General features: G+C 39.8%; 1 protein-coding gene across 1 annotated transcript in view; it reads right to left on the bottom strand.

Moving 5' to 3' along the window:
* Positions 1-20,405: 20,405 nt before the first annotated feature.
* braf (B-Raf proto-oncogene, serine/threonine kinase) overlaps positions 20,406-26,675 on the bottom strand; it is a 26,850-nt gene continuing 20,580 nt past the window's right edge. The window contains exons 18-19 of the mRNA XM_017426359.3: positions 25,602-25,755; positions 20,406-24,783 (exon numbers count right to left, since the gene is read on the bottom strand). Of these exons, the coding sequence (XP_017281848.1) occupies positions 24,761-24,783; positions 25,602-25,755 (177 nt within the window). The 3' untranslated portion in view covers positions 20,406-24,760. The remainder of the gene's footprint in view (positions 24,784-25,601; positions 25,756-26,675) is intronic.

Genomic DNA, 26,675 nt, shown 5'->3' with positions numbered 1-26,675 from the left:
CCACTGGCTGGGTTTTAATGTAACTCTCAGAAAGAAATGTTTAGATGTACACTTACAACTAATTATATTTTGGATTCTACTTAGTTCAAGATGGCTGACACTGCTACTTGACCTCATCCTCCACAAAAATGGCTATAAAATTTTACAAATAAGAGATAACAATGTAGTGTGGTAGTAGCTGACAGTCATTGGCAACACATACTGGAAGCACTCATTTGAAATATTGCAGTTTTGCACGAGGTAACACTTAATATTATTTTCAAGGTTTGACAAAATCACTACAACTGTTATTTCTCAACACAAGATGATCTTAGTCTAAAACTCTGGCATGAAAGGCAGCAGGTGATAAGTCTCCTGGTGGAAGGCTGACATACAAAGCTCTCAACGACCAAGCTCCATCTTCTGCCCCTTTTTCCACTGGCTCTACTACAGAAGTCCCCAAGGGACCAAAAAACCAGGGACCGGCCTCGAAAAAATGCCAGTGGAAACACGTGCAAAGTAGAGTGGAGCCGGGACCAGTGGAAAAGGGCCATTATATTATTGTCCATATTTACCTAACAGAGCCCTTTGCTTTCACACTGCAGATTTTCCTACAGTTTCTAAAGGTAGAATGGGAAGCAGAGCTTTCAGTTATCAGAAACCAACTTCCAGTTTCTGTCCAAGAGTCTGACACCCCGTCTACTTTTAAGACTAGACTTAAGACTTTCCTTTTTGATATATCCTATAGTTAGGATTGGCTTGGGTTTCCTGAGCTATCCCTTAGTTATTGTCATGGTAAGTGGAGACGGAGACGAACCCAGAGTGCAGACTCATCTTCTTAAAACAACTAATTTATTAACTTAAGAAGAATAAAACAAAAGCTGCCGTGGCAGCAAAACAAAAATATAAATCATCTCTAGGCAAGCCAAAACGTAGCAAGGCAAAGCAGCGGAACCGGCAGGGTGTGGCAGAAGTGACCGGGTTTTTAAACACTGAGGGTGACGAGGTAAGTGGAAACAGGTGAGTGGGGATAATGACAGACAGGTGGAGATGGGCGTGGCAGGGGAGGAGTGAATACTGACAGCAACACCAACAGGAAAAAAACAAACTGAAACAATAACTCAAAACAGCAACAAGATAATAAAGATAACAAACCGAAAACACAGAAACACAAATCCTCACAGTTATTCTGCTGAAGGACATACTGATCATATTTCCTCACTCTGCTGCTGTCTTTACGTGTTCTGCTCTCTGTGTTTGTAGTTGTAAATGCTGCAATCATTAGCCTGTTTTTCTGTTTTTCTTCATATAGAAACTACACCTGGACCAATTATTCTGTGTCTGTCTGTGTCTCTGTCCTGTCCTCTCAAACCCCAGCTGGTCGAAGCAGGTGTCTGCTCGTCCTGAGCCTGGTTCTGGTTCTGGTTCTGGTTCTGCTGGAGGTTTCTTCCTGTGAAAAGGGAGTTTTCCTTTCCACTCTCACCAATGAGCTGCTCAGGATGGGAGACTGCAACGAAGTGAAGATTCAACGCAATCTGCTGGCTTCCTTAGATAGATAACTTTTACTAATTGGGTTTTTATAATGTATTAAATTCACTTTACTGTAGATGCTCTGCTACAAACACAGGACATCTTTTTTGAATGCTGCTGTGCTTTAAGTCGTCCAAGAGCCCATTCACTTCCTGATTACAAGCAGGAGGCTGACAGGCAGTATTTTGCTGTTCTTTCTGCTTTCAAGGTGTGTTTGTGGCCCAGAGCTGCAGCAGATGAAATTTTTGCTTCACTTCATTTTTCATCTGTTCTCCCCTGGCCCATATCCCCTTGTTTACCAAGAGCTGTACACATACCTTCCCAGTACCTGCTGGCCGTTTGTATGATGTATTTTCATGCATTTATTGGTAACATCCTCCTATTAGTTTTGAAACAATCATTCTAATAAGTCTACAATCTGCTCTCAGTTGTTGGGACATTACTGTGTTTCCTTTGCACGGCCTCGATTTACACCTGGCTGTTTGGAGCAGGTAAGGAGTACTGTATTGTCAAACTGTTGTCAGCAGATTACATAAATCTCACTGTTGGCTATAAATGTGATGAAACGTTGCATAAGATTCTTGAATGACAGAGGTAAACACAGCAAACTTAGTTTGTTCTGTAAGTTGAGTTTATTATCAGTCATTAGTTAAAGTAATCACCTGCTGCCAAAGGCAAAAGATGATAATGTTTTTACCTGTGTCGTTGTTTGTCTGTCTTGTAGCAAAATATCTCATGAACCACTGGATGGATTTTAATGAAACTCTCAAAAAGGAATCATCTGATGTGAGTCTTCAACTTATTAACTTTTCAAGTCAAGTCAGTTCAAGATGGTTACGACAGCTTAGCAACCTTTGCAAACACAAAAGAGCTATTCCAATTTTATACAGTGCCTAAAAAAGGATTCACCATCCATTGCGTGATTTGGATCATTGTCTCTCTAACAAAGCCAACATGTGAGCTGTTTTGGTCACATCTTTCAAGGTGCAAGTGAAATTACTTGGAAAGACAAGTCAAGGCTGCATTATAGGTGTTTGAAGTTTGAACCTGAGCCCTCCTCCTCAGTTTAATATTGGTTTTTCATGTTTATTGTATACAGCTTCTTTCACTCCTCACCTCTGCTTAAAATATGGTGTGGCGGCAGCCGAGCATCATCCTCAAAACATATTCGGAGCGCTACACATTGTGCTTCAAACTTTGATGTTACGTGTAGATGTGACAAGTAAAAAATACTTTCTACTTCCATTCATACATTTTCTTTTACATGCTTCTCTTTTCTGGGTCATGGGGAGGTGCTGCCTTTTTCCAGCAGTCACTGTAAGACAGGCAGAGACAATTGACCTTTCACCCTCTCACCTAGGGCCAATTTTAGAGTTACCAATGAACCTAACATGAATGTTTTTGGTCTGTGGGAGGAAACCGGTGTACCCGGAGTAAACCCAGGTGTGTGCAGGGAGAACATGCAAAGCAATCCAGCTCTAACCACTGCACCACCCGTTTTTCCTTCCAGTTTTAAAAAACATCATTTTAGCTTAAACACAAGTGAAGATAACGGAATCTTGGTTGTGCACTTTGCATTCTGGGGAGATTTGAGATAAGATGTATAGCAGTGAGAGACATCTTGCATTTTAGGATAAAGTCTGAGCATAAACATCAGGTGCTCAGACCCTACCCTTGTGTCTTTGTTCTTTTTGTCTACTTTGTTTTGTTATTTTAGTATAGGTTTTGTAAGTGTGTTAATGCTTCTAATATCCATCAGACAGTATTTATCCCCGATACTCGAGACACCTGCTAAGCTTCATCAGTCCAGACCTGCCAGCTGTCACTGCTCTCCTGGGGCAACCCTCAGATAAGCTGTTGACCCACTAACATTTAGTGACCTCTGGTCTTCATCTTCATCTTCTTACTTTGTTTCAGTTTAATGGGACAATCCTGCTAAACCCAGTAATCAAGCAAGGTCCTTTCCAACATGGCTTCATACTGAAGCAAGGCGCTCCGTCAAAGCAAATGAACTTTTTATTTAATTAAGATTAAATGAGTTGAATTTTTTTTGATCCCCCACAGATGTCTCGCTATAAGCGCTTGTCCATCTTGGCCGAGTTCATTTCAGGGACACAGAGTCCTGTTTCCACCATCAGCCTACTGATGTAGGATGTTGCTGGTGAATCTCTTCCTCCATGATCATGAGCTGGTTCCCAGAATAAAACACATAAATAAATTCCTTCTTCGCACTGTCACAGTTACCAGCAATATGGATCAGTCTGACTTCAACTGAGTCTAAACAGTTCCAAATTTATCTTTATCTCCTAAGTTATTGTAATTATGTTCTCAGCTCTAAAATTTGCAAATTTCAGCTTAAATTATTGTATTCGAGATATTTATTTGAGAATTAATTTGTAGTTTATGATCAAATACAAAGATAATTTGTTTTTGTTTTCTTTTTCTTTTGAGTGTAATGATGTGTGGATGTGAATAATGTGAAATAACTTGAAACACGGTAATGTTTTAAGTGTATTTTTGTGATTCAGTGATAAACAGAACAATCTCCTTTATTTTATTTTGAGAACTAATCTAATTTTTTCCCTTTCCAGTTATTGATTTCAATATTATCATATCATTGAAATCTGGTGTCCTTTAATGAATGCAAAATCCTAATTATGTATATGTACTTGTTAAACTAAGTAAAAAATAAAAAAAAAAACACCAAACTGTGACTGTGTTAACATTGTTAAAGTTACAAAATTCTAGTTCATCCATGTAAAGTTTACTTTTCTATGACTAGTTTAAACTTTAAATGATAGTTCTAGTGAAAACTACTGTATGTCTAAGCTGTAGAGCTTAAAAGGCCTGGGTTTTCTATGTTTCACCAAAATCCAATTGCTTTTTGAATACCATAACCAATTGAATCACACATTTTGGTGTCTAATTTCCTTGTTTTATTTCAAACCTTTCAAAGACACAAGACAAAGGTTTGAACAAGATAATAAGAATAGTGCCTCATTGCTTATGCACTGGCGCCCTTAAAGATTATTATTTGAGAATATGAAAAAAATGTACAAATAATTTGCCTTTTTAATGATCTAAAACATGAGACAGAGGTTGATGACCCTAATTTTTGAAACTTAGAATTGATCAAAATGAAACTGAACTAACTGGGTCATTATGCAGTAATGATTAGGGGGATAACACAGCAGCAGAGGCCAGTGTGACATTTACACTGAGCACACCTGCAGAATGCTAATTCACGCTAATTACATTCAGAATAATCTATGCTGCTGGAGGATACACATCTGGAGGCATGAATCTGCAGTGAGACAGGAATAAGCTGCAGACAAAATCCCGCAGGCTTATTATCAGACAACACAGATGTGCTGTCTGATTTAACTCTGACATTATGTCACATCACTGTGTCGTGTTTTCAGTCCAGAGCTGGAGACAGATTTGTGGTTTATTTAGCTGCAGGGAACGTTTCTGTCGTCTTGCATTTTACTGACTTTGCGATAAAGTAATTAACTGCCCAGAATTCCTTGAGGGAATGCATATCAACCACCTCCTGTCATGCCTTACACTAAAATAATCTTATGTTGAGAAATGACAGCATTGTAGCTGTTTTGGTCAAACTTTAAAAATTATGTTTTCTGCACTATCAAGTGACATTGTGGGATCTTGTGAGACACTTTAACACTCAGAATATATGTTGAGGATGACTCTTAGCTACTATCACACCAAAGTTTATGATAATATTTGTAAAATTTACAAAATTGTATCCATTTTTCTGTTGGTTAATGACAGCTAGCTACAGCAGCTGTCTTGAATTGAGCAAAATCCAAAAGTTAATCAGCTGGGGATGATTAAAATCCATCCAATGTGTTGTGGTGGTTGTAATGACGTAGGACAATCCCGGTTAAACCAATGAACTTTATTACAGCAACTGTGGAGACGTGACTATGTAGCACGGTTCAGACTTCCTCCTATGCCTTCAAACATGTCAGGTGTGGTGGAGAGGGAGGAAAACCCCATGCACAGACTCATGATGAAGTTCCAGGAAGAAACTAATTTATTATAAATAAAATAAAACCCCAAACAAAAGCTGACGTGGCAGCAAGCCAAAAACTAAATACAAAAAATACTGACTAAATACAAAATGTAGTGAACAGACAGCACATGAAAGCAGTAACGGACCAGTGAGTAAGTGGAGGAGATGACCAGGTTTTAAGGCAGAGGGTAATTAGGGGGAAGTGAGCACAGATGAGTGATCGCAAATCTTGGGGCAGGTGTAGATGGGCGTGGCAGGGAAAGGACAAGTTAAATATGAAAGAGGGCACAGAGGGCACAGGGAGCCAAAAACCAACTAACAAAACTAAACACAGGAACTTCATACAAAATAAACTCAACTTAAACCCAAATCTTGACAAAACACAATCTTTTCTGCCCGACATTGTCACAGCAGCACCCTGAAGATGTCAAGTGACAAGAAGTAATAATAGAAGTAAGAAAATAATAATAACAACAGTGTTGCGGCCTTCTAGTTTCCAACCAAAACTTTCCAGATAAGGCCGTGGGTGGCAACAGGTGGTTTTGATTTTGCACGTGTGGTGATCTGTGAGTTTTGTACTTCCTGGTGGGCGTGTCCGGCTCCTCCTGCTGGCGGAGTTGTTTTTTTCCTGCACACCTAAAGGAGATGAGGCATCAGACTGGCTGGTGTATTTAAGGCTGTGGTGGGAACCAGATCAGCGCTGGAGCATTGCTTACCTTGTGGGGTTCCTTGTTCATGAAATAGAACAGACAAACAAGGCTGACCCTAAAGGTTAATGTCAAAGTTTTAAGTGAAAATACAGCACATTTTGTAGTACTTGGAATATGTGTTGGAGATGATGCTTGGCTACTACGATACCAAAGTTTAGGTCAGTATCTGTAAAATTGACTGAAAAATAGACATTTTTGTGTTTTCTTAAAATCATTTACCAGTGGCAACCATCTTGAATTGGGTTGACTTTAAAAATTTTATTTGTTGCGAATGATTACTTTCTGAAAGTTTCATTGAAATCGGTTCAGTGGTTTGACATATTTTGCTTAAGCTGCAAACACAAACACTCACACAGACACAAAACCGTTATTACCCCTTTGCCTTCGGCAGCGGGCAATAATATATATGAACCAGGTTCTTTCATTGTACTCCTGAAGGAACATGACCTCTCTGTATCAGGGATCTTTTTGTTAGCTGCTTAGAGAAGGGACAGTAGTTTGTCAAGTCTGATAAAATCACAGCCCCTGTCTGCAGTTCTACCTCAGCTTAAATCCACCTTCAAGTCCAGGACCCAGGACTGGAAACTGAATACAGAATGGAAAAAGTGAGAGTATTAAAGTGTATTAGTAAATATCTTCAGATAAGTCTGATGTGGCCCTAGTTCAGCTGTGACAGGTCAGGTTCTTAGAAACTTTTGTGATGTTTGATACATGGTTAGCATCTATCCTCGTCGCCCCTGATCAAATCGTAAGAATGCTGAGTCAGCGTTCACACTACTGTTTTTCTGTTTAAAGTTTCTTCCATAAATTATTTGGACTGGCACTATTTCAAGATACTTTGGTCTATTTCAGTCATTTGGGTCTCAAAATGGTCAGCACGCTCAGGACATTACAGCGACGACTTTTGGTTTCTGTCACTTTTATACTTTTTGAAAAATTTAACCGTATATAAAAGTTTTTCTCATTGAAATGGCAAAACGACAGATTAGTGGTTAGCACTTGTTGCCTCACAGCAAGAGGGTCCCGGGTTCAAACCCCGGGTTGGTCTTTCTGTGTGCAGTTTGCATGTTCTCCTCGTGTTTATGTGGGTTTTCTCTGGATACTCTGGTTTCCTCCCACAGTCCAAAAACCATTAATGTTAGGCTGCTGTCAGGAAAAGAGATCTGTGATCTCAATAGGAATGGCTTAGTTAAATAAATTAAAAATAAATGCATTTAGATCTCTTCCTCCTACTTCATCAAACATGCTCTATTTGTCTCCCTCAGTGTCCTTTTTGTCCTGTTGTTTTATTCATTATTATCTTATGTCTTTTGTCTTAACTAGTCTTTTATTGTTTTCTTATAGTTTTCTTTTAGTTTTTTGTATTCTCTTTATGCTTTTATCCATTTAGTCTCCCTTATGTCCTTTTTGGGGTTTTTTATGCATACTTTTTGACCTTTTTGTCTTTTTAATGTCTTCCTGTGTATGTCTCTAACTTTTATGTGTAATTATGCATCCGTGTAGTCTAGAAGTGTCCAACCCTGGGCCACTATCCTGCATGTTTTACTTGTTTCTCTGCTCCAACACACCTGATTCAGAGGTTAAATCACCTTTTCATGTTCTGCAGAAGCCTGTTAATCACCCTTTAATTTAAACCAGGTGTGTTGGAGCAGAGGAACAAGTAAAACATGCAGGATGGAGGCCCTGAGGACCAGGATTGGACACCCCTGGTGTAGTCTATATGTCACCTTATGTATCAGTTTATTCTTTTTATAAGATAAGATAAAACTTTATTTATTCCACAATGGGGAAATTCAGATGTCACGGCAGCAACAGGGCAGAAAAAGAATTCACAGAAAAAAGAAATAAAAAACCTCACAAGCTATTTATTTACAGAAAAGCATGTACATATATATTGCACAACATGATATTATGATTGATTTGACTAGTGACTATGACACAGAAAAGTAGAGGAGAAAGTCTAAAGTAATAAAATTATTTATTACAGTTATTTAGCATGATGGCTGCAGGCAGGAATAACCTTCGGTAGTGCTCCTCCCTGCAGCGGCGATGGAAAAGTCGTGAGCTGAAGGAGCTGCTGGAGGACTTCAAAGTGTTGTTCAGGGGGTGGAGGAATTGGCTAGGATGGATGTTAGTTTAACCAGCATCCTTCTGTCCGCCGCCTCTTCCATGGACTCCAGTGGACAGCCCGGGACAGGCTGTCCATGCTGCCCCCTCCACAGCACAAGATGGCACAGAACACTGCAGAGGCCACTACAATGTCAAGAGGCCTGGACACACAGAAGGACCTCAGTCTCCTCAGCAGGTGCAGCTGGCTGTCTCCTTATCCATCCTTTAAGTCTCCCTTTGGGTCTTTTGTCTTTTTATTTGTCTTTTTTATATAATTGTGCACCCATTTAGTCTTTTTTATGCCTTGCAATGCATATTTTATGTCTTTTTATGCTTCCTTTTGGTATATTTATTTGTCATTAATCATCCTTTTGGACTACCTATACATCCCTTTTGTCTTTAGAGATCTCTCTGCCCTTTTCAAATTTTTGTCTCCTTATGCATCCTTTTGTCTTATGTCTTCTTATGCTTTTTCAATCTTCCTTTACTTCTGCTCCTTGTGTCTCTTTGTTTTCTTCTTCTTCTTAAATATTTCAACTCACTTTAGCAAAGTCATTCATCACTCAGCATTCACACCGCATTCTTTACAGAAAATGCAATTTTTTTTCTGGTTAAAGAAAGTCTTTTGAAGCTCAGAATCTGTTCACGGAGTGTACAATTATATTATGAACAAAACAGAAAAAGAGAGGTCTGTGTGCTGGGAGCTGAACATTCATTTTTGTTTTGAGGCTCCTAATTGATTGTATTACACAGACAATTTCACTCATCGTCTGAGGCAATTTAACAGTTGATGAGTACAGAATTATGAAGGAGATATAATCTGCAACTGCTTGTAAAAAAGTTGTTAGTGGAGTGGAAAGCAAACAAGTTGATGGTGACGGGTTAAACTGAGTTGTGAACAGTTCAGTGCCTCAGTCATGATGCAGGCTGACCTTAACACACTTCGAATGACTGGAAACTTTAGAACAGGATGCTATGATAGTGAAATGACTAACAGCTTAAAGAAAGAGATCAGATGCTATATTTTAAATTAACAGCACAGAATACTGGGTGAGATTTGAGCTAAGGGGTGCAGTCTTGAGTCTGAGTCCAAACACAGGTATATGGTGTATGCATTGGAAAATCAAAGTGTGACTGCAACTAAATGAGAGAAATTTACTGTGAGCAGCAGCCAAGAATGTGTTTAGCTTTTTAGGTAATTTCCCACAACAACAGAGGAGTGGTGCAGAACAAACAAGGCCACAAATTTAAACTAGCATGACACAATCAGGAGGTTGAGATATTATCTTCACCTAGGTCTCTGATATGGTTCAATCTCCACAAAGTCACCTTGCCACAGCTGGTTATAAAACAAGATCTGTTGAGGTATCTGTGTTAGAAATTGTGCTGCTGCAGCAACATAAAACCTGAACTCACAGAATCATGACTGTTTAACAACATCAAGCGTTCTCTCAAAAAGCAACATAACAACCGTGACTGTGGCGGAAGGTTGGACAATTCAATTCAAAAATACTTTATTAATCCCAAAGGTAAATTAAATGTTGATGTAGCTCATTTAAATCAAGGAGTTCTTATAGATGGTGATGGCTGTGGGCAGGGGTCCATTTTACAATTAATCTGAAGAAGCCTTTGACTAAAGAGACTCTTTTTTCTGATGACGGTCTCATGAAGAGGATGGTCAGGGTTGTCCAGGATTTCCTTGATTTTATGCAAAATCCTTCTTTGCATCATCATCTCCTTGTGGCAATCTGCCTTCGGCTGCCTGCCTGACGTCACCGGTGCTCCTGATTTGCCAGTTCATTAATTACTCACAGTTGCAGCTCGTCGTCATCATCCTGGTCCAGGCTCCTTAAGGTAGATGGAGGGAGCTGTTACCCGCATCGATTTCCATTGGGTAATCCGTCTCTGTGTGTCTAAAGTACTCTGTAGCTTACCTTGTTTTTCTGTGCACCTCCTAGTGTTCCCGTACCGCACCTTCCTCCACTCACCTGAGATTACTTACCTGGAACCTCCTGTTGATGACGACTGAAACTAGCTGAACCTGGCAAAGGACTACTTACCTGAATACCTTACCTGCATCCTCCGACCTGGACACTACCTTCACCATCCTGGACTTGTCACCGTGTAAATATCCCCTCACGAGGTTCTGGAGTAAAGCCTGTCTGCCTCCCACGAGACACCTTCACTATTTGTGTAAATACTCACCTTCCGCTCAGCACGTAAGTTAGCTTCTTACGCTAATCCTCCAAGCTGCCTGCCAATAGACTTCTGGACTCAAACACTAATTTTAATTCTCCTTCTTCCAGATTTCACCTCCTGCGCACAATAAACATTCTAACTGATTATTGTTGTCTGCGCTGTTCGTTACTTGGGGACTCGCCGCTGGCAATTTGTAAAATCCTGTCACTCCAGAGGTTCCACAGTCATCCCCAGAACAGAACCAGCCTTCTTTATCAGGTTGTTGAGCCTTTTTAGGTCCCTGGCTCTGATGCTGATGGCGGAGGAGACGACACTCTCAACAACAGACTTATAGAAGATCTGCAGCATCTTCCTGGAAACCTTGAAGGATCTAAGCTTCCTCCAGAAGTCCAGTCTGCTCTGTCCCTGCTTGTAGACAGCTTCACTGTTGAGTCTCCAGTCTGGTCTGTTGTCTAGATGAACACCAAGGTATTTATATTCCTCAACCACCTCCACCTCCAGCGTCAACCATCTGGGTATCAAACTTTTGTTTGATATCAAATTGAAGAGAAAAACCTTGGCAGGCGATCTGCAGTTTAATTTGTCTTGAGTTGTCAGTCTGTTGTTTTGTGTCTGTCTTGTGATGACTTTCCTGTCGTCTTGTCTTGTTTTTATTAACCTAAATTAAAAAAAACACTCTTTTTTTGGTAAGTTCAGCAGGCAAGATAAAGTAAAGAAAAGAGAAAAGGAACTTAACAAGGTTGAAGAATAACTTTGGTACCCCGAAGAGATAAGCCAGCTAATGAACTGCTCCATCTTGCATGTTGCTAACTCCTACTCCATCAGCCGAAGAACCTCAGGCCTTCCTCAGCTCTATCAGCTTAACCCTCCTGGGTGACCCTCTGGTTCTGCCATCCTCCCCCAGGCGTACTCAGGATCATCCAATCTGCATAGCATTGTCTCCAGGAAAGGCCTATCCCTAGTCCAGTGGTACAACAGTAAGGTACCCCTCCTCCTCTGACCTGGCGATGAGAGCAATATCGAGCCTGGGTATAAAATTTTAGGCTGATGCAAGTTAACAAAACAATCTCTATTTCCAAAAAATCCGAAAAATCTGACAGTCTGTCAGATTTCTAAAGGAGGTTTGCATTCTTTGGCTGCTTCTAGTTTTTTTTCTGCATAGAGCTATATTAATTCACTGCTTTCTATTCCCTGAAGCCTGAGAAAAACTAGAAGCACTCAGAGAGGAAACAGGGTCATTAAAAAACAGTCAGATCCAAATTATGATCTGGATCAGCACCAAAATTAAATTCATTGTTTTTGGTGACAACCCCAATAATTCCTAAAAGTTACATTTAAATCTTTTAGTTTGTTTTAAAGTAATCTTGCTAACAAAAAACAAAATGACTCAACACTACTGAAAACATAAACATAATTAAAGGCCAAGCCTTCCTTGAAGGAATGCATGTTGCCCACTGCCTTTCATGCCAGAGATTTAAATAAAGATCATGTTATGATGAGAAGGAACTGAGTTAAAGCTGTTTTGTTCAAACCTTGAAAATACCATCTTGTAAAATTGTGAGATGTCACAAGATCTGTTTGTGCTTGGAGTATGTTTTAGGGATCACTCTCAGCTACTTCTACACAAAGGTTTAGCGAAATATCTGTAAATATGACTAAGCTTTAGCCATTTTGTATTGGTTAAAGTCAATTAGCTGTGACAGCCATCTTGAATCAGGTTTCCTTATCATCTTTTCTCTATCCAGATGACATATGCTGGTGTAGATTCTCAGTCCTCCAGGCCATGGCAAATCCAAAAAAGGTTAAAAAACAAAAACAACTGGACTTCTATTTGTTGTTGAAGACGTTTCACTTCTCATCCGAGGAGCTTTCTCAGTTCAGAAACAGAGAGTGTGGAGTTGAGCTTTTAAAGCTGAGATGTGATGTAAGCTGGATTCACATGCAGATGGATCTCACTCTCCTAACAATAGAGGGTCATTAGGGTCCTTGTTTGTCTGACTCACTGATGGGCCACTCTGGTCACATGAGTGCAGGTATTGATTGGAGTGAAACTGACTGGGGATCAGGCCTAAAGCTCCATTATATGTTTTTGAAAGCTGGAATCTGAGACCTCCTCTGTTTAATGTTGGTTTCTCTCTGTTGACATAGATGGCTTTACAGATGGTTTGAGAGGGGGGTAAAAGAAGGTATGAACCTTTTTTGGATTATCCAGATGACATACCAAGTACCTTCCTGACTGCACTACATGTTACTGATGAAATTCTGCTGGCTGATAGTCACACCCATTCACAGTAATAAAGATGGACCAAATAACTCTATGAACTTGTTGTGTTTTTGGAGCCAGAGTCTGTACACAAGGGACACACGGGACTGTAACCTTAATGCAAAGGTCCCGCCTACATGCACACCAAGCTCACTAACAGGCTGTCAATCACAGCTGTAAGTAACATGCAAGGTATTTACTATTTACTAAGTCTCAAATAAATAATTGAAACTAAACATATAACTCAACAAAAAGTAAAACCTGAAAGACTTCTTTACCATCATGTAATAACAATTTCCTAATAAAGTAAGAGACTGAGAACCTAACTCATATTTAGGAAAATTTATGTCTCCTGAGGGAAGAAAAATTTGTACTCAAGTCATGTGAAAACAACTGCCCATTGAGGCAGCATCAGCAGGCATTATTTCTGCATCCTACAGCTGTGAGGGGTGGTTCGTCCAGCTCACAATAATGCGTCACTTTATCTAAACTGGTTACAGAGGAACTGCCTGCAAACCTTCTTATCCATTCTTGATCTATTTGGAAGAATGGAGAGGGTAAGTACCCACAGCTGGATGGTTGTATCAATAAAGGATTTCTCCATCACCAACTGTAACTCCTCAGGCTCCGAAAACAAACTGACAACAAGAAATGAAGAAGACCATTACTACTAAGGCCTTTCTGTTTTAGTTCCTGGCATGTAAGGTTTACAACTTCACAAGCAAAGGTAATAAGTTTTGAGCGTACAGCATATTCTACCCCTTAAAGCAGACAGTAAGAAACAAGGTACTTACTGGGAAACATACGGGATACTTCCAGAGTCCTTTTTGGATAAAATCCAAGTTACTTAGTGGGTAAGTACCCTGTTTGTTCCTCAGTAAGTTCAGGGTATGTATCCTGTATGGTACCTTGTAATTCAGAAACAATTTTAGTAAACATAACACAAACATAGCTAGAAGTCTGTCAGTTTTTCAGATATGGAGAAAAAATTGATTTACAATGCGTACCCTGAGCAAGACATCTTATAATATTGTATGTTATTTTTAACAATTGACCAAAACAGCTACAACTCTATCATTTCTCAACATATGAGTTTAGTCTAAAATGATGGTGGGTAATGCATTCCTTCAAGGGATGCTTGTATTTTAATTTTTTTTACCAAATGTCTTTTAACTAGTTTACATAGCAAGTCTGTCTGTGTCTGAAGAGTACAATGTGCAGAATGAGGAAAAAGTAAGAAAAAGAGGACTTCAGGTGTTGCTCTGTGCCTGTTGACCTTACAGCTCATTACTCATCCTTATCAGCCGAAATCTGCAGAGAAAGACCTGAGCAGATAGAGACTTTCATCCCGACAGAGCGCCTTTAATTAGATTAGGATTCACTGTGCTTCCCCTTTTCACCTCTCTCCGGCAGCTGTCTGCAGAAGACATTGGATAAATAGCCAGCGGCTAGAAAAAAAGAGGAACAGTTGGGTTCTAAAGAGAAGCATAATGCACTCTGTCCATCCACTTGATGTATGGAGCTTCCTGGGCCAGCTTTGCCTGGGCAGAATGGAGTCCTCTGCTGAATAGCAACCATTTTCAGGATCAATTCCATCCTGAGCAGTGAACAGGGATGTTCATTAGATATCCAAAAACATGTCACAGAGAAGACGTCTCTGAACAAATGCCTGTATTGATTTCTGAGGCAGAGAGACAGGGCTGAGAACTCTCTCTGAGGCATTTATGTGGCCATAACATTTGATTTTGAACTATTCTCAGCAGGCTGAAACCCTTCCCTGATGAACAAAACCCAGACTCTGAGCTAAAGACACCAGCTTTTATCCTGCACCAGCTAAAGGTACTAATTATTCAATTACATTAGACTCATATTTTGTGTCTGTAGCTCTGAACAACATTAGACAGCTGCTGCCTGCACCCTGGAGGAGATCTGCAGCTGGATTCATGCATACCAAGATGAAAACCAACCAGAGCCAGGTTGCTTCATGTACAAAGTGTGGCATACGCCCTTTTATGCAAAATTTCAGATGTATCTATAATGAAACAAGTGTTGAAATGTGCACAGCTCTATTCAAACTTTATGCCGGGTGTCCACAGTGGCAGCTGGTGGTGCTATTTAAAGGGTGGGCTAATATATATATATATATATATATATATATATATATATATATATATATATATATATATATATATATATATATATATACATACAGGGGTTAGACAATAAAACAGAAAAACCTGGAACATCCCTTTCAGACAGTTAATCCTGTTGGATGTGGTTCGTCCTTCTTGGTGGTTTGCTGACATTACCCTGGATACTGTCGTTCTTGATACATCACAGAGACTTACTGTCTTAGTCACAGATGCACCAACAACTTGTACTCTTTTGAACTCTGGTATGTCACCCATAATGTTGCGTGCATTGCAATATTTTGAGCCAAACTGTGCTGTTACCCTGCTAATTGAACCTTCACGCTCTGTTCTTACTGGTGCAATGTGCAATTAATGAAGATTGGCCACCAGGCTGGTCCAATTTAGCCATGAAACCTCCCACACTAAAATGACAGGTGTTTCAGTTTCTTTGTCTAACCCCTGTATGTATATATATATATATATATACAACAGAAGCATCCAATTTGAAAAAAAAAGAAAACTGCTATTGACAGTTTTACGGTTGTTTTGATGAAAAAATGACAATCAACCACAGAAGAATACCAAAGACCAAGCTTACATAGAGCCTCTGTCAGTTGCCCAACTTAATTCTCCTACATTAAGGGTTTCAACACTCCTTGACACAATCCCACTGATAAAATGAAACAAGACAATACATTTTTAAATGAGGCCTACCTTATTTAAAGAGAAGCTCACTCTGATGACTTTTCTGGGATGCAAAAAGGTTAATGACCTAATTTTTGCTAATATTGCTCGCCATCGCGCCTACTTAGTCTACGCCAAACCACCACGCCCACATACACCCGAGCTGGAGGCACGTCTTTGCACGTCCATCCTCATTGGATGAATGATGTGGCCACGGACTGACCCTGGGCTGACCAAACTTAGCCCCAATGAGCTGTAGATATATGCAGTCAGTCTTTCTGTGTCAGTTGGTATTACAACAATGTGGTCTGCCTACTCTAATGCTGGATTCAGATTCAGTCTTGATTCATGCAATTAGGATTCTCATCTTGAGATATCCTTATTGTAGAGTAAATCTGCTCTGGCACATATAGGCAGCCATCTTCTCTATATGGTATGCTTGATATTCCATAACAGGACAGGACAAAAAAAAAGAGAATTTGATCCATTTTGGAATAAGGCTGTAACATAAAATGTGTAAAAGATGAAGCACTGTGAATACTTTTAGGATGCATTATAATTGGAGTTTTGCACACATATTGCTAAGGAATCCCCCATCAAAGGAGGAATATGTTTTGTTAGCAGGAAGCATTTTCATTCAATCAGTGCACAAATTATATGTGATGCAGCTAGCCAACATTGTGACGAGGTGGATTAATTTATTCTGATGAACAGCTGGTTGGGAACAGACTACAAGCTGGCATGGTGCAGGATGGGGGCTCATTGTTGAGTAAGTTCATTTAATTGTTCTAATATTAATCCCCCTGATGTGCATTAAACCGTGCTCCCTAATCATCATTCTGTCTTCACGGCATCATTACTAGTCAGTGGTTAAAGCGAATGACTTCCTATTCCTTGCTAGTTAAACTACAGCATTCTACCAAGGCCCTGAGTGCCTCTTTGTTTGCAGGAGTTGTATCAATCGGCACGTGTGAAGTGTGAAATGTGAAATGTGAAATGCCTCAGCCTCAGAAGTGCATGTGCAGGGCATATTTGCATATTTAAATGTAAGTGCTTCAGGGGAGGTGTCTCATGCACTCAATTCCACAACGATCAGTGTGTACAAAGAAAATATGCTTGGATTTGTGCATATGTACTGTTTCAGCTCTGTTTGTGTGTACACATTTTCTTGATTTAGGCCACTTTGAAAGTAGGAAATCCACACAAATCTCTGGAAATTATAGATGAAAACAAGTCATTGAACAGTTTATTTCTGAACAAGAGATGATGTTAAACTGGTTTCAATATGTTACCAGCTTGGTTAATATATGAACAACATTTCCGAGGCAGTGGCATGAATACTTCTTAACTGCAGATGGCAGCTCCAACCGTGGCTGTAACTACAGTCAGTGCTGCCAGCGGCAGCTCTAACCACTGGCACTTAGTCTCCGGACAGTGGTTAGAGCCATGGTTATGAACCAGAGGATAGTATAGCAAGAAAAAGCAGCTGAGGAATGGGAAATTCTAATTTTTATTTGTATTTTTTTCCGTGCTGACTCCAAGTAGATTTGGATGGTTATTACAAGGACAAACAGCACCTCAAAACAACAAAATCTTTGATTTTCTATGCTTGGCTGTAAAGGGTTTTATTTTTCCATCCGCTTGCCTTTACGTTTGGTAAGCCTCCACGGGCTAAAGCGGGACATTATCCCAGTCAGTGTGTCCTCTGCTGCATCTTGGAGAGCCTTCATCAGTCAGTGAGATGGAACTGAGTCAGAATTTTGGGAAAAGTAAAGGTCCTCACTTCTCCATACAATTTGGTACATTCTTGTAAGAACTGTATCTTCAAAACAATCTGATTTATGAAAAAAATAAATTACATCTTCATATATCTAGGTTTGCTGCAGCATACTAAACCGTATATGGTAGTGCAGCATCTGTTTATTGTGGGCCTGCCCCTCCAAAGGCTCTTGGTATTTAAAAAAAAATCCCATTTTAAAATTACTAATTTGCTTTGAAAACAGTAAAAAACTCAGATGTGATTTATTGGGGACTGCTTCGCAATACACTTCAGTGCTTCCTATACATTCCACTGGCAGCCACCTATTGTTATCCACCTCTAAAAGTGTCTCTATGTATGGTTTTTATTCTTCCAATAACTTTAATGTGGCCCGAACCGAGCAATGTACCCACACAAATGTTATATAAAAAAAAACGTGTCTTTCACAGGATGTGTGCTATTACTTTTATTGGCATTTCGAGTTACTATGGCAACATAATTTGCAAAAAACTACGCCATTATAACCCAATGGCAGTTGAAATTTTTGTCAGTTGGGCGGAGCTCTCAACTGACAGAGTAGAGGTCACAAATTTTGTACTCCTCAGTTTCTTTCAGCTTTAACTCAGTAGGCATATGGAGCTAAAATTTGATATGATATTAGCTGAGACAGAGCCCCTTCTCATACTAAATGATAATTTAAAAAGAAATCCAGATGGCCGCCAAAGCTAACAAGGTGAAAATTGAGACCAAAATTTGTGTGTGCTCGAACTCTGAAACCATGTACAGTAGGAAGTTCAAACTTCACAGCTGGATTCCTCATTGGCCAAGGATCAGCCCTATGGATTTCAAGGTCAAAGGTCAAGATCACATATGAAAGAAGGCTTTAACTCTAAAACCGGTCAAACTCCTCATGTGTAAAGGATCAGCTCTCATTCAGTATAAACACACAAAATGGCGGGGCACTTTAAAGTTTCTCCAGGAACTTTCTAGTTTATGTTAATACTATCTAGATTTTTATGCCTACTGACACCAACACATGATGTTACATGAAATTTAAAATAGTTGCATTGTGACATATATTTCCTGGCTTAGAGCGCTGATACAGGAAAGGCAGAATGAGATGACAATGGCTGTCATTTAGCGTTCTGAAGTCTCTAAGTTCTTTTACTAATCTTCCTGTGTTTGTCTGTGTCTCTTTTCTTTCCTCTCAAACCCCAGCCAGCTGTGGCAGATGGCCACTGTGCCTGGTTAGGGTTCTCCTGGAGGTTTCTTCCTGAACAACCATTCACTCTTTCATTCTCAATTTAGAGTTACCAATGAACCTAACAGGCATATTTTTGATCTGTAGAAACTCCACCCAGAAAGGCCTCAAGCTGGGAGGTGACAGCTCTAACCACTGCACCTTTGTGCAGCCAATAATAATAATAATGATGATGATAATAATAATCTGCTACTGGCATCTAACAACCAAACTTTAGATGGTGTAAAGTGTACTGTGGTGAGAAAATCACACAGCTTCTTGATATTATTAGGGATTTTTTTGTCTCTTCCAAATTTTTCTTCATTTTTTTGTCTCATCAATTTGCTAAAATGTGGGAAAACTATATGGATTGGTGTTCAATCCATTTAGTTTTAAAATGTTCTTCATCTTTTTTTTTGCATTCTTGTTGTGCCTACAATATTGAAGGCTTAACACAGCCCAGAAATACTTTGATTATCATATAATTATTTTGCTGCCACCACTAAGCTTTACTGTTGGGTGGTGTTGGGCAGGTGATGAGCAGTACCTACTTTCTTCCAGATAGTGTTCAGAATAGAGTCCAAACAGCTCAGTCTTCCATTTGATCAGACTAGAGAAGCGTGTTCCTCACAGTCTGAGAGTCCTTCAAGCAGCTTTCAAGTGTTTCACTCTGAGGACAGGTTTCCATCAAGCCACCCTATCATGAAGCCCAGATCAGTAAAAGTCTGCAGCTCTGTTGGTTCTTCTGGCCTTTAGTCCTATTTCCACACATGATTTCTGAAGCGCAACCAGTGACCGTCAAGTTCTTGGCCAGGCGACCAACTCCTGGAAGAGTCTTGGATGATCCAAAATTCTTTCATGTAAGAATTATAGAAGCTACTGACCTCTGAGACACTTTCAGAGCAGCAGAAATGTTTCTGTAACCTTCCTCAGATTTGCTGATGTAGATACTCAGTCATGCAGGATGTGGTAAATCCAAAAAAGGTTAAAAACAGAACAACTGGACTTCTGTTCTGTAGCTGAAGATGTTTCGCCTACAATCCAGAGAGCTTTCTTGGCTGAAAATTGTAGAGTGAGCAGCTTTAAAATGTTCGGTTATGTAAGCCAGTGAGTGCAATCGGTATGTGAATCTAGATTACATAACCAAACATTTAAAAGCTCAAAACAAAAGCAAACAGATATTGACCTAAAATTTGCTGTGGCCAAGGCTGAGGCTGATCACCAACACATGAAATTTAAAATTTTACCACCAACTATTTTCAGTCGACTGTGTTTACAAAATATCTACATTTTAAAGAAACTTTCATGAAATAATCATTGGATGTACATTAATAACTGATTTAAATTTTAGCGCCAACTCAAATTAACCTGCCAAACCAATTAATGATAGAAATAAACAAAGTAACAAACAGATGTGCTAAAATTTGTTTTAGTTGCAGCTGAGTCCTTCACAATCATGGTCCAAGATCGTTGTTAAAACTTCTGCATTAACTGTTGAATCTGTCAGCAAAATATCTCATGAACAAATGGACAGATTTGAATAAATCTCAGAAAGGAATCATTGGCTGCACCCCTACAACTGATAGTTACCAAAAAAAATTAAATGCCTAGCATAGGATTGGCTCAATTACAACAGGTTGTGTATTTAGACAGCCAAGTCCTTTAATGAAGATGTTCTGATGTAATGTAACGCTTCATACAGGGCTCAACGCTGCCCCCATGTGAAAGATGTCTGCCACTACACAAACGACACAGACCAAGGCACACATTTCATGCACTTCTTTAATATATCAGTTTTTCATATTCACAACAAATACATTAAGCTTTCTCCTTATGGTACAGCCATAAATAGTTTTACACTAAACTATTCGTCTCATGAAAATGTCTTTGTCCTTCTTTTGCACATTTTGAAATTTGTTACATTTTTATTTTCCATGCCTCAGAGCAATCTGACAGTATTTCCTTTGTACAACTATTTACAGGTGAAAAAAACAAACAAACAAAAAAAAAGAAATCTTCATAAAGTTTTAAGTGATAGTTCTCAGTTGAAAGGAACTGTTGGTTTTAAGGTGCAGGCAAGGAGGCGAGGGAAGGAATGCTTCAGAAGAAAAAAGCGTGGTGAAAGGATGAACAGGAGGTGGAGCAGAGTTTGGACGAAGGAGAGTCCCGGAGCTCTACGAAGCCTGTGCACATATACACTCCCAGAAAAGTAAGGGGTTTAGAGAAATTAAATACAGCACTTAGAAAATCCTTTCTCGTGTTCTGCCATGAGCTGACAACTGAGCCCAGAACGGCAGGCAGATGCATCTAAAGCACGGCGTGTGGAGGAGAATGGGCCATGTCTGGATGCTATGAGCTCAGTTTGAACTTCGAGGTCTCATTCTGGATTAGATCACGATCTTCATGATGCTGACAGACAGCTGTCATGATCTTCAGCTCGATAATTAACAAGCAACAGAATGTTCCAATGTAAAGAAGAAACAATCTGAACGGATTTGACCAAAAATGTTGTAGTGTCAAAACCATGAAAGGTTAGAGTGCTGTACTTCTTCTGAGTGGCTGGTGAGGAAGACCGTGTTATATTTAACTTTCTGATGTAGGTCGACGGTGTCTAATCCTGGTCCTGGAGGGCCACTATCCTGCAGGTTTTAGTCGATGTTTTGCTCTTCAGCAGGTCTTCAAGTTCTGCAGAAGCCTGTTAGTCGCTCAGTCATTCAGTTCAGGTGTCAAAGCAGAGTAACGACTAAAACCTACAGGATAGTGGCCCTCCAGGACCAGGACCAGGACCAGGACCAGGACCAGGACCAGGACCAGGACCAGGACTTGACACCACTGATGTAAGTCTACAGGGTTCACAATCAGTTCCTCAAAGTGTTGAAAAATCTTCAAGGCCCCCTTCACACTGAAGGACAAAAAGAAATAAATCAGCCAGAATGTCAACGGGGGGAGTCAATTTTAATTCACCGCTAGTCCCAACCGTGTGGACATGGTTGTGTTTTTAAAGCAAACATGAAACAAGCACTGTTCCTTAATCGTAAAATGGTTGCTGAGATTACAGTTTGTTGTTGTGCTGACATTCGTCTCATTAGCTAACCCTGCAGGAGTGAAGGACAAAGTGAGAAGCATGAAAAGCTACAAGTTGGTGCAGCTGGGTGGGGGAGGGACAGGGCAGCGGTCACATTTGTGACAAAAAAAATACCTGCTGACAAATTTGAACAGCGCTCTTGCTTACGTCAAATGAAAATGGGACACAAGGGTCCAAAACTGTTATCTTGTGCCAACACTTTGCTCCCTCGTGCCCTGTCTGTCACAGGTTCTGAGGCGGATGGTGTTCAGAGGGATCACAAGGACTGGAAAGCATTTTTACATCCAGAATGTTTCGCAGCTTTTGGTTTGATTTTCAAATGTAACCAAAAAGAGACCCGAAGCATTGTTTGGGGCCGGCTGCTAAATCTCTGTCATGACTTCTTTTATTTCAGCATCCAATCAAATAACTGTATCCTTCAGCTTTGGCTGTCTTTCAGTCCCCACCACCGTCTAACAAAGATCTTGTTTTTTTAATACAGCAGGAACGTCACACTTTACTTTACGAGATCCAAAAGATCTTGTAGAGCAGCAGAACTCTCTCATGCAGCCAGAATAAATATCAGGATGATGGTTCAAGGCTGAGAAAATTAGAACTAGATCATTATCAGAGTTGCAGAGAGGCTGTGAAAGTTTTCTGTGGGCTCAAAGGAACTGAAAAATGACGGAGCTACGTCAGGCTTCACTTGACGCAGCTCGTTTTTTGAGTATTCAAAGTCCTGTTCTACAACTTTACTGCCAATCATGTCACAAAAAAAGAAGGCTAATCACTAAGTCACTTTGATCCTTCTCAACAAAGTGCAAGTACACAATTCACAAAAAAAAAAAAAAAAAAAAAAAAAAAAAAAAAAAGCCAAGACGACAAACTCCTCAATGAAAACAACAAAAATTTCCATAAATAAGTAAATATCTGCAGGCCTGCCTGTAGAAAAAGAAGGCAAACAATCAGTTAAATTAAAAGGAACCAATTTCTACAACCCTTAACACAAGGAAACAAAACAAAAAACAAAATGTGTTTCATGATGCAACAGAAAAAAAAAAAGCTTAGTCTTTTTTCTCTGGTCCATTTCGCCGGTCCGGTCCACATTCCGACCGATTAAAGACGAAGGCTTTCACATTAATCCTGCATGCCCCACCCGCCCCACCAAACAAACCGTAAGGAAAATGTTGTGTTGCAGAAATTCTGTGTAACTTGGAAGCTCAAAGAAGCCCCGAGGACTGAGTACACGCTGTATGACGAGAAAACCTCAAAAATGGATCGAAATAAAGTTTCTTGTCATAGCTTCCAACGCTGAAGGCATCTCTCCTCCAAACTGACAGCGACTGTTTTTGGTGCAGTCTGTGAAAGCTGTTCCAATTTAACTCGTTGTCCCAATCAGGAGTAAAATCTACAGGAAGATCCATGTCTCTTGGAAAAAAATGGAATTCTTTAAATGCCTAAATATGCCTAAATAAGCAGGTAGGGTTGGGGGATAGGTTAAACTTTTTCCATTGGCTATCGTAAGTCCAACAATTAACCATATATTCACGTAGGTCTGTTTAAGCATTTGTTATTTTCCTTACAGGTGTCAAAGTCAGCTGTATGCAGCCAAAACCGGAAACAAAAAACACATCACGGGTTTGGGATCACTTTGGTTTTAAACCAGGAAGTTACTTAAAACCTTTGACAGGAAATATTCCAGTTATGTGCAACAAGCTCCAAGTTATAGTTAGGAGCTGCAGGCAGCTTGAGCACACTGAGAACACACATCAAACAGGATGCCCTTGTTTTTGTGAGCCGGAAGCTGCAGGATAAAGTCACTGAACGATTTCTTATCTCGACGAGGAGGAGGAGCAGGTGGATGTCAGAGCAAAGGTGTCAAAACAGGAAGCTGAACTGGCCAAGGATCCTTTGTTTTAGACAAACTTATTCCAAAAGTAAAGAACATAAAAAAGCAAAAACTGATTTGAATTCATTAAGCCTCCCTGAACAAGCAGTACAGACGAAAAGTCTGCAGGAGGAAAATGGCTCCGACTGCTTTTTAGCATTTAAAGAAAAACAAGTCGCCTAACGTTGAGTCTGTGTTTAACAACAACTCCACTTTATCTGCTTCTAACAAAAGCTCTAGAACTGCCATTTTTATCTCGTTTGTGCTTAAATTTTATGTCTTGGTCATTTTTAAAATGATACCAAAGTCTATATTCCATATTTTTCTTACAACAAACATTTAACTTTAAATAGTTTATTACTGCCAGTTGCCATTTTGATCGTGATAAGATCATTTTTCAATAAAATTGTTGCTTATTTAAGTAACTGTGCTGAGCAATAAAATGGGCTGCTCTCAATCAGGGTGGGTTCCAGCGGGACTAGGTATTCATTTAAAGAGTACAGCGCAAAACTGTTGAAAGGGAAGCTTAAATTAGCTAAAATAAAGTTTTAAATATTGACCCTCCAATCGCCAGCAGTCAATATTTTCACCCAATCACCCAACCCTAGGCGGATCTTTCACTACACGGACGAAATTTAGTGATGGAAAATAAAAAAATACAGTGGTTAGCAGAATTTAGTCCACAGAAAAGTGACAAGGCATGAAGGAAACGTTTCCTCAAAAATGGAACAAACTGCCAGCTAAAATCTGGAAGGTGAGAAACACGTAAAAAAAACAAAAAAACTCTTTCAAGTCATTTCTTCAGGAGTGCAACCTGCAGCTTATCTCAGAGATGGACAGAACAGGCCCGGTTCTGCCGGGGCTCAAAGTGCAGCTGATTTTACCTTCAGCAGACGAGTTCATCCACAGACGTCGCAGCGTTCCTTCGTGCAGACGTCTTCACATCTTGTTTCCTCTTGAATTGATCCTTTTAGTGTAATTTTGGCCTTTTTCCCCGATGCAGGTTTTCCCGTGGGATGAACTCCAGCAAGGGCGCCTCCTCAGGGTGGCATGAGATGAAAACTACACATTCCTCAGTTTGTTTTAAATCAGTAATAAATGAATCCACCGCAGTGACACGAGCCATCTGAGAGGTGATGAGGGATGGACGGGTTGGAACAGCTGCACTTACTTAAATGCAGAAAATTCTCCTGAAAACCAACAAAGAAAAAGAAGATTATTGTGGGCACCAAGCAGCACCAATGTGAGTCAGTTATTTGTCATTATTGTTATTTCTTGTAAGATAAGCAAAGACTGTCTGCCTATAATAATATTAATAAGAAGAAGAAAGTGCAAATCTTTTTTTCTGCCCGAGACACTATGGGTGTAACAATAATTCAGTTTTATGGTCATTGTTCCGTAGAACAGGATAAAGAAACAAATGTTAAACAGTTGGAAAATATATATACATTTTTTTTTTTTTACATGAGACTGAAAACCAATAACTAAAAGGCCTAGCATTCCTCAAAAGACATACATATTACCCTTGTGTGCCAGAGTTTCAAACTAATTATTTTCAGATTAGGGATGAATGACAGACCAACCTGAAAAGTAACATGATCTGTAAGACCTCGGAGTATGTGCTGTGAATTACTCTCACTTACTACCACGGCAAGTTTTAGATTAATAAATGTAAAAATTGACTGAGGTATTGTCAAATTTTCCAACTTGAAGTGAGTAAATCAGCAACTAAATACCTTTTCATTTAGACAGCAGCAGTAAGGATGTGCATTTGAAGCAACAACATTCTTTAAATTGGTCTTGAAATTAATTTTACTCTTTTATTATTTATTTTTATGTATTTATTTTATGGGCTTTTTGAGCTGAAACCTGAGATCCTTGAATTATAGAATTTCTCTTCTGTTTGCTGACTCAGTTTATCATTTAAGTGGCAGTATAATAATATTTATTTCCCTGACAGTGTAAATTAGACATTTACAGGCAGATCTTCAGGAGTATCTGAGCTCACCATAGCCTCCGGCTTGGATGGGGGTTTTGGGTGAGGCGCAGGCATACAGGCTGAAGTCCTCTGTCTGAAAGCCGGCACGATTTAACGAAGGCTCCGAGGCGCTGCGGTGGATTTTGGGTAAAGAGCGAGCCAGCAGCTCAATAGATGCCAAGATCTGAGGAAAAAAAAGGCACTAGGGTCAGTTTGTGGATGGATCAACATTTCAGCTGGTGAACCTCTGAGGCCATCTGGTGGCAAAGTCTGTCCACATCATGGATGCCTGATATTTCCATTTTCTAAAACTGAACATCCATCTATCCATTTTCTATACTGGCTGTTCTATGCAGGATGGTGAGGAGGCTGGTGCCCATCTTCAGCATGAGAGGCAGGGTACACCCCGGACAGATAAAACAAAGACCTGTTAATCTACTGCTATTGTTCTGCTAAACAAAAGAAAAAGTCTTCTTTCCGATGTTGCTTCAGGTCATTGAGGTTTGCAGACACTGGTTTCTGCTCAGCTCTCTGAAGGTCACTGGACTCCGACTGGACCGTTACAGCACCTTGATTCTTATCTTTCTGAGCCGTTCTGTTGTAGATCAGCTGCTGTGTTTGGGGTCATTGTCCCAGTTTGGTCCAAGCTTCAGCTGTGAGACAGATGTCCTCACGTTTGACTCCAGAAGTCTTCATGGTCGACTCAATGACTGCAAGGAGCCCAAACCATCAGCCTTCAATCACTGTGCTGACAGCTGGTATGATGAATTTCTTTAAACTTGGAGCTGTGCATTATAGGGGTTAGTGCTGGGCGATATGGAACAAATCCTACATCACGATATGGATAATTTTATATCACGATAACGATATATATCACAATATACCCCAATTACGTATGTTGTCAGTTATTCTCTGAAAAATATGACAAAATAATCTAATTTCTTACTTTTTTCAAGCTTTATTTCGAAGTGACATTTAACTGAACTTTCACAGATGAGATCTGCTGCATTTTAGTGCAGCAATATATATGTACCTGTTAGACGTAACAGTATCAAATGACAACAGACTCCATTATCTTCGGCCGGCTATAGTTTCACTTTTCAC

Source organism: Kryptolebias marmoratus, linkage group LG1 (genome assembly GCF_001649575.2).
Source record: "Kryptolebias marmoratus isolate JLee-2015 linkage group LG1, ASM164957v2, whole genome shotgun sequence".
Classification (NCBI taxonomy): domain Eukaryota; kingdom Metazoa; phylum Chordata; class Actinopteri; order Cyprinodontiformes; family Rivulidae; genus Kryptolebias; species Kryptolebias marmoratus.
The sequence above is the reverse complement of the archived record's forward strand: the minus strand, read 5'-3'. Positions and strand labels throughout refer to the sequence as shown.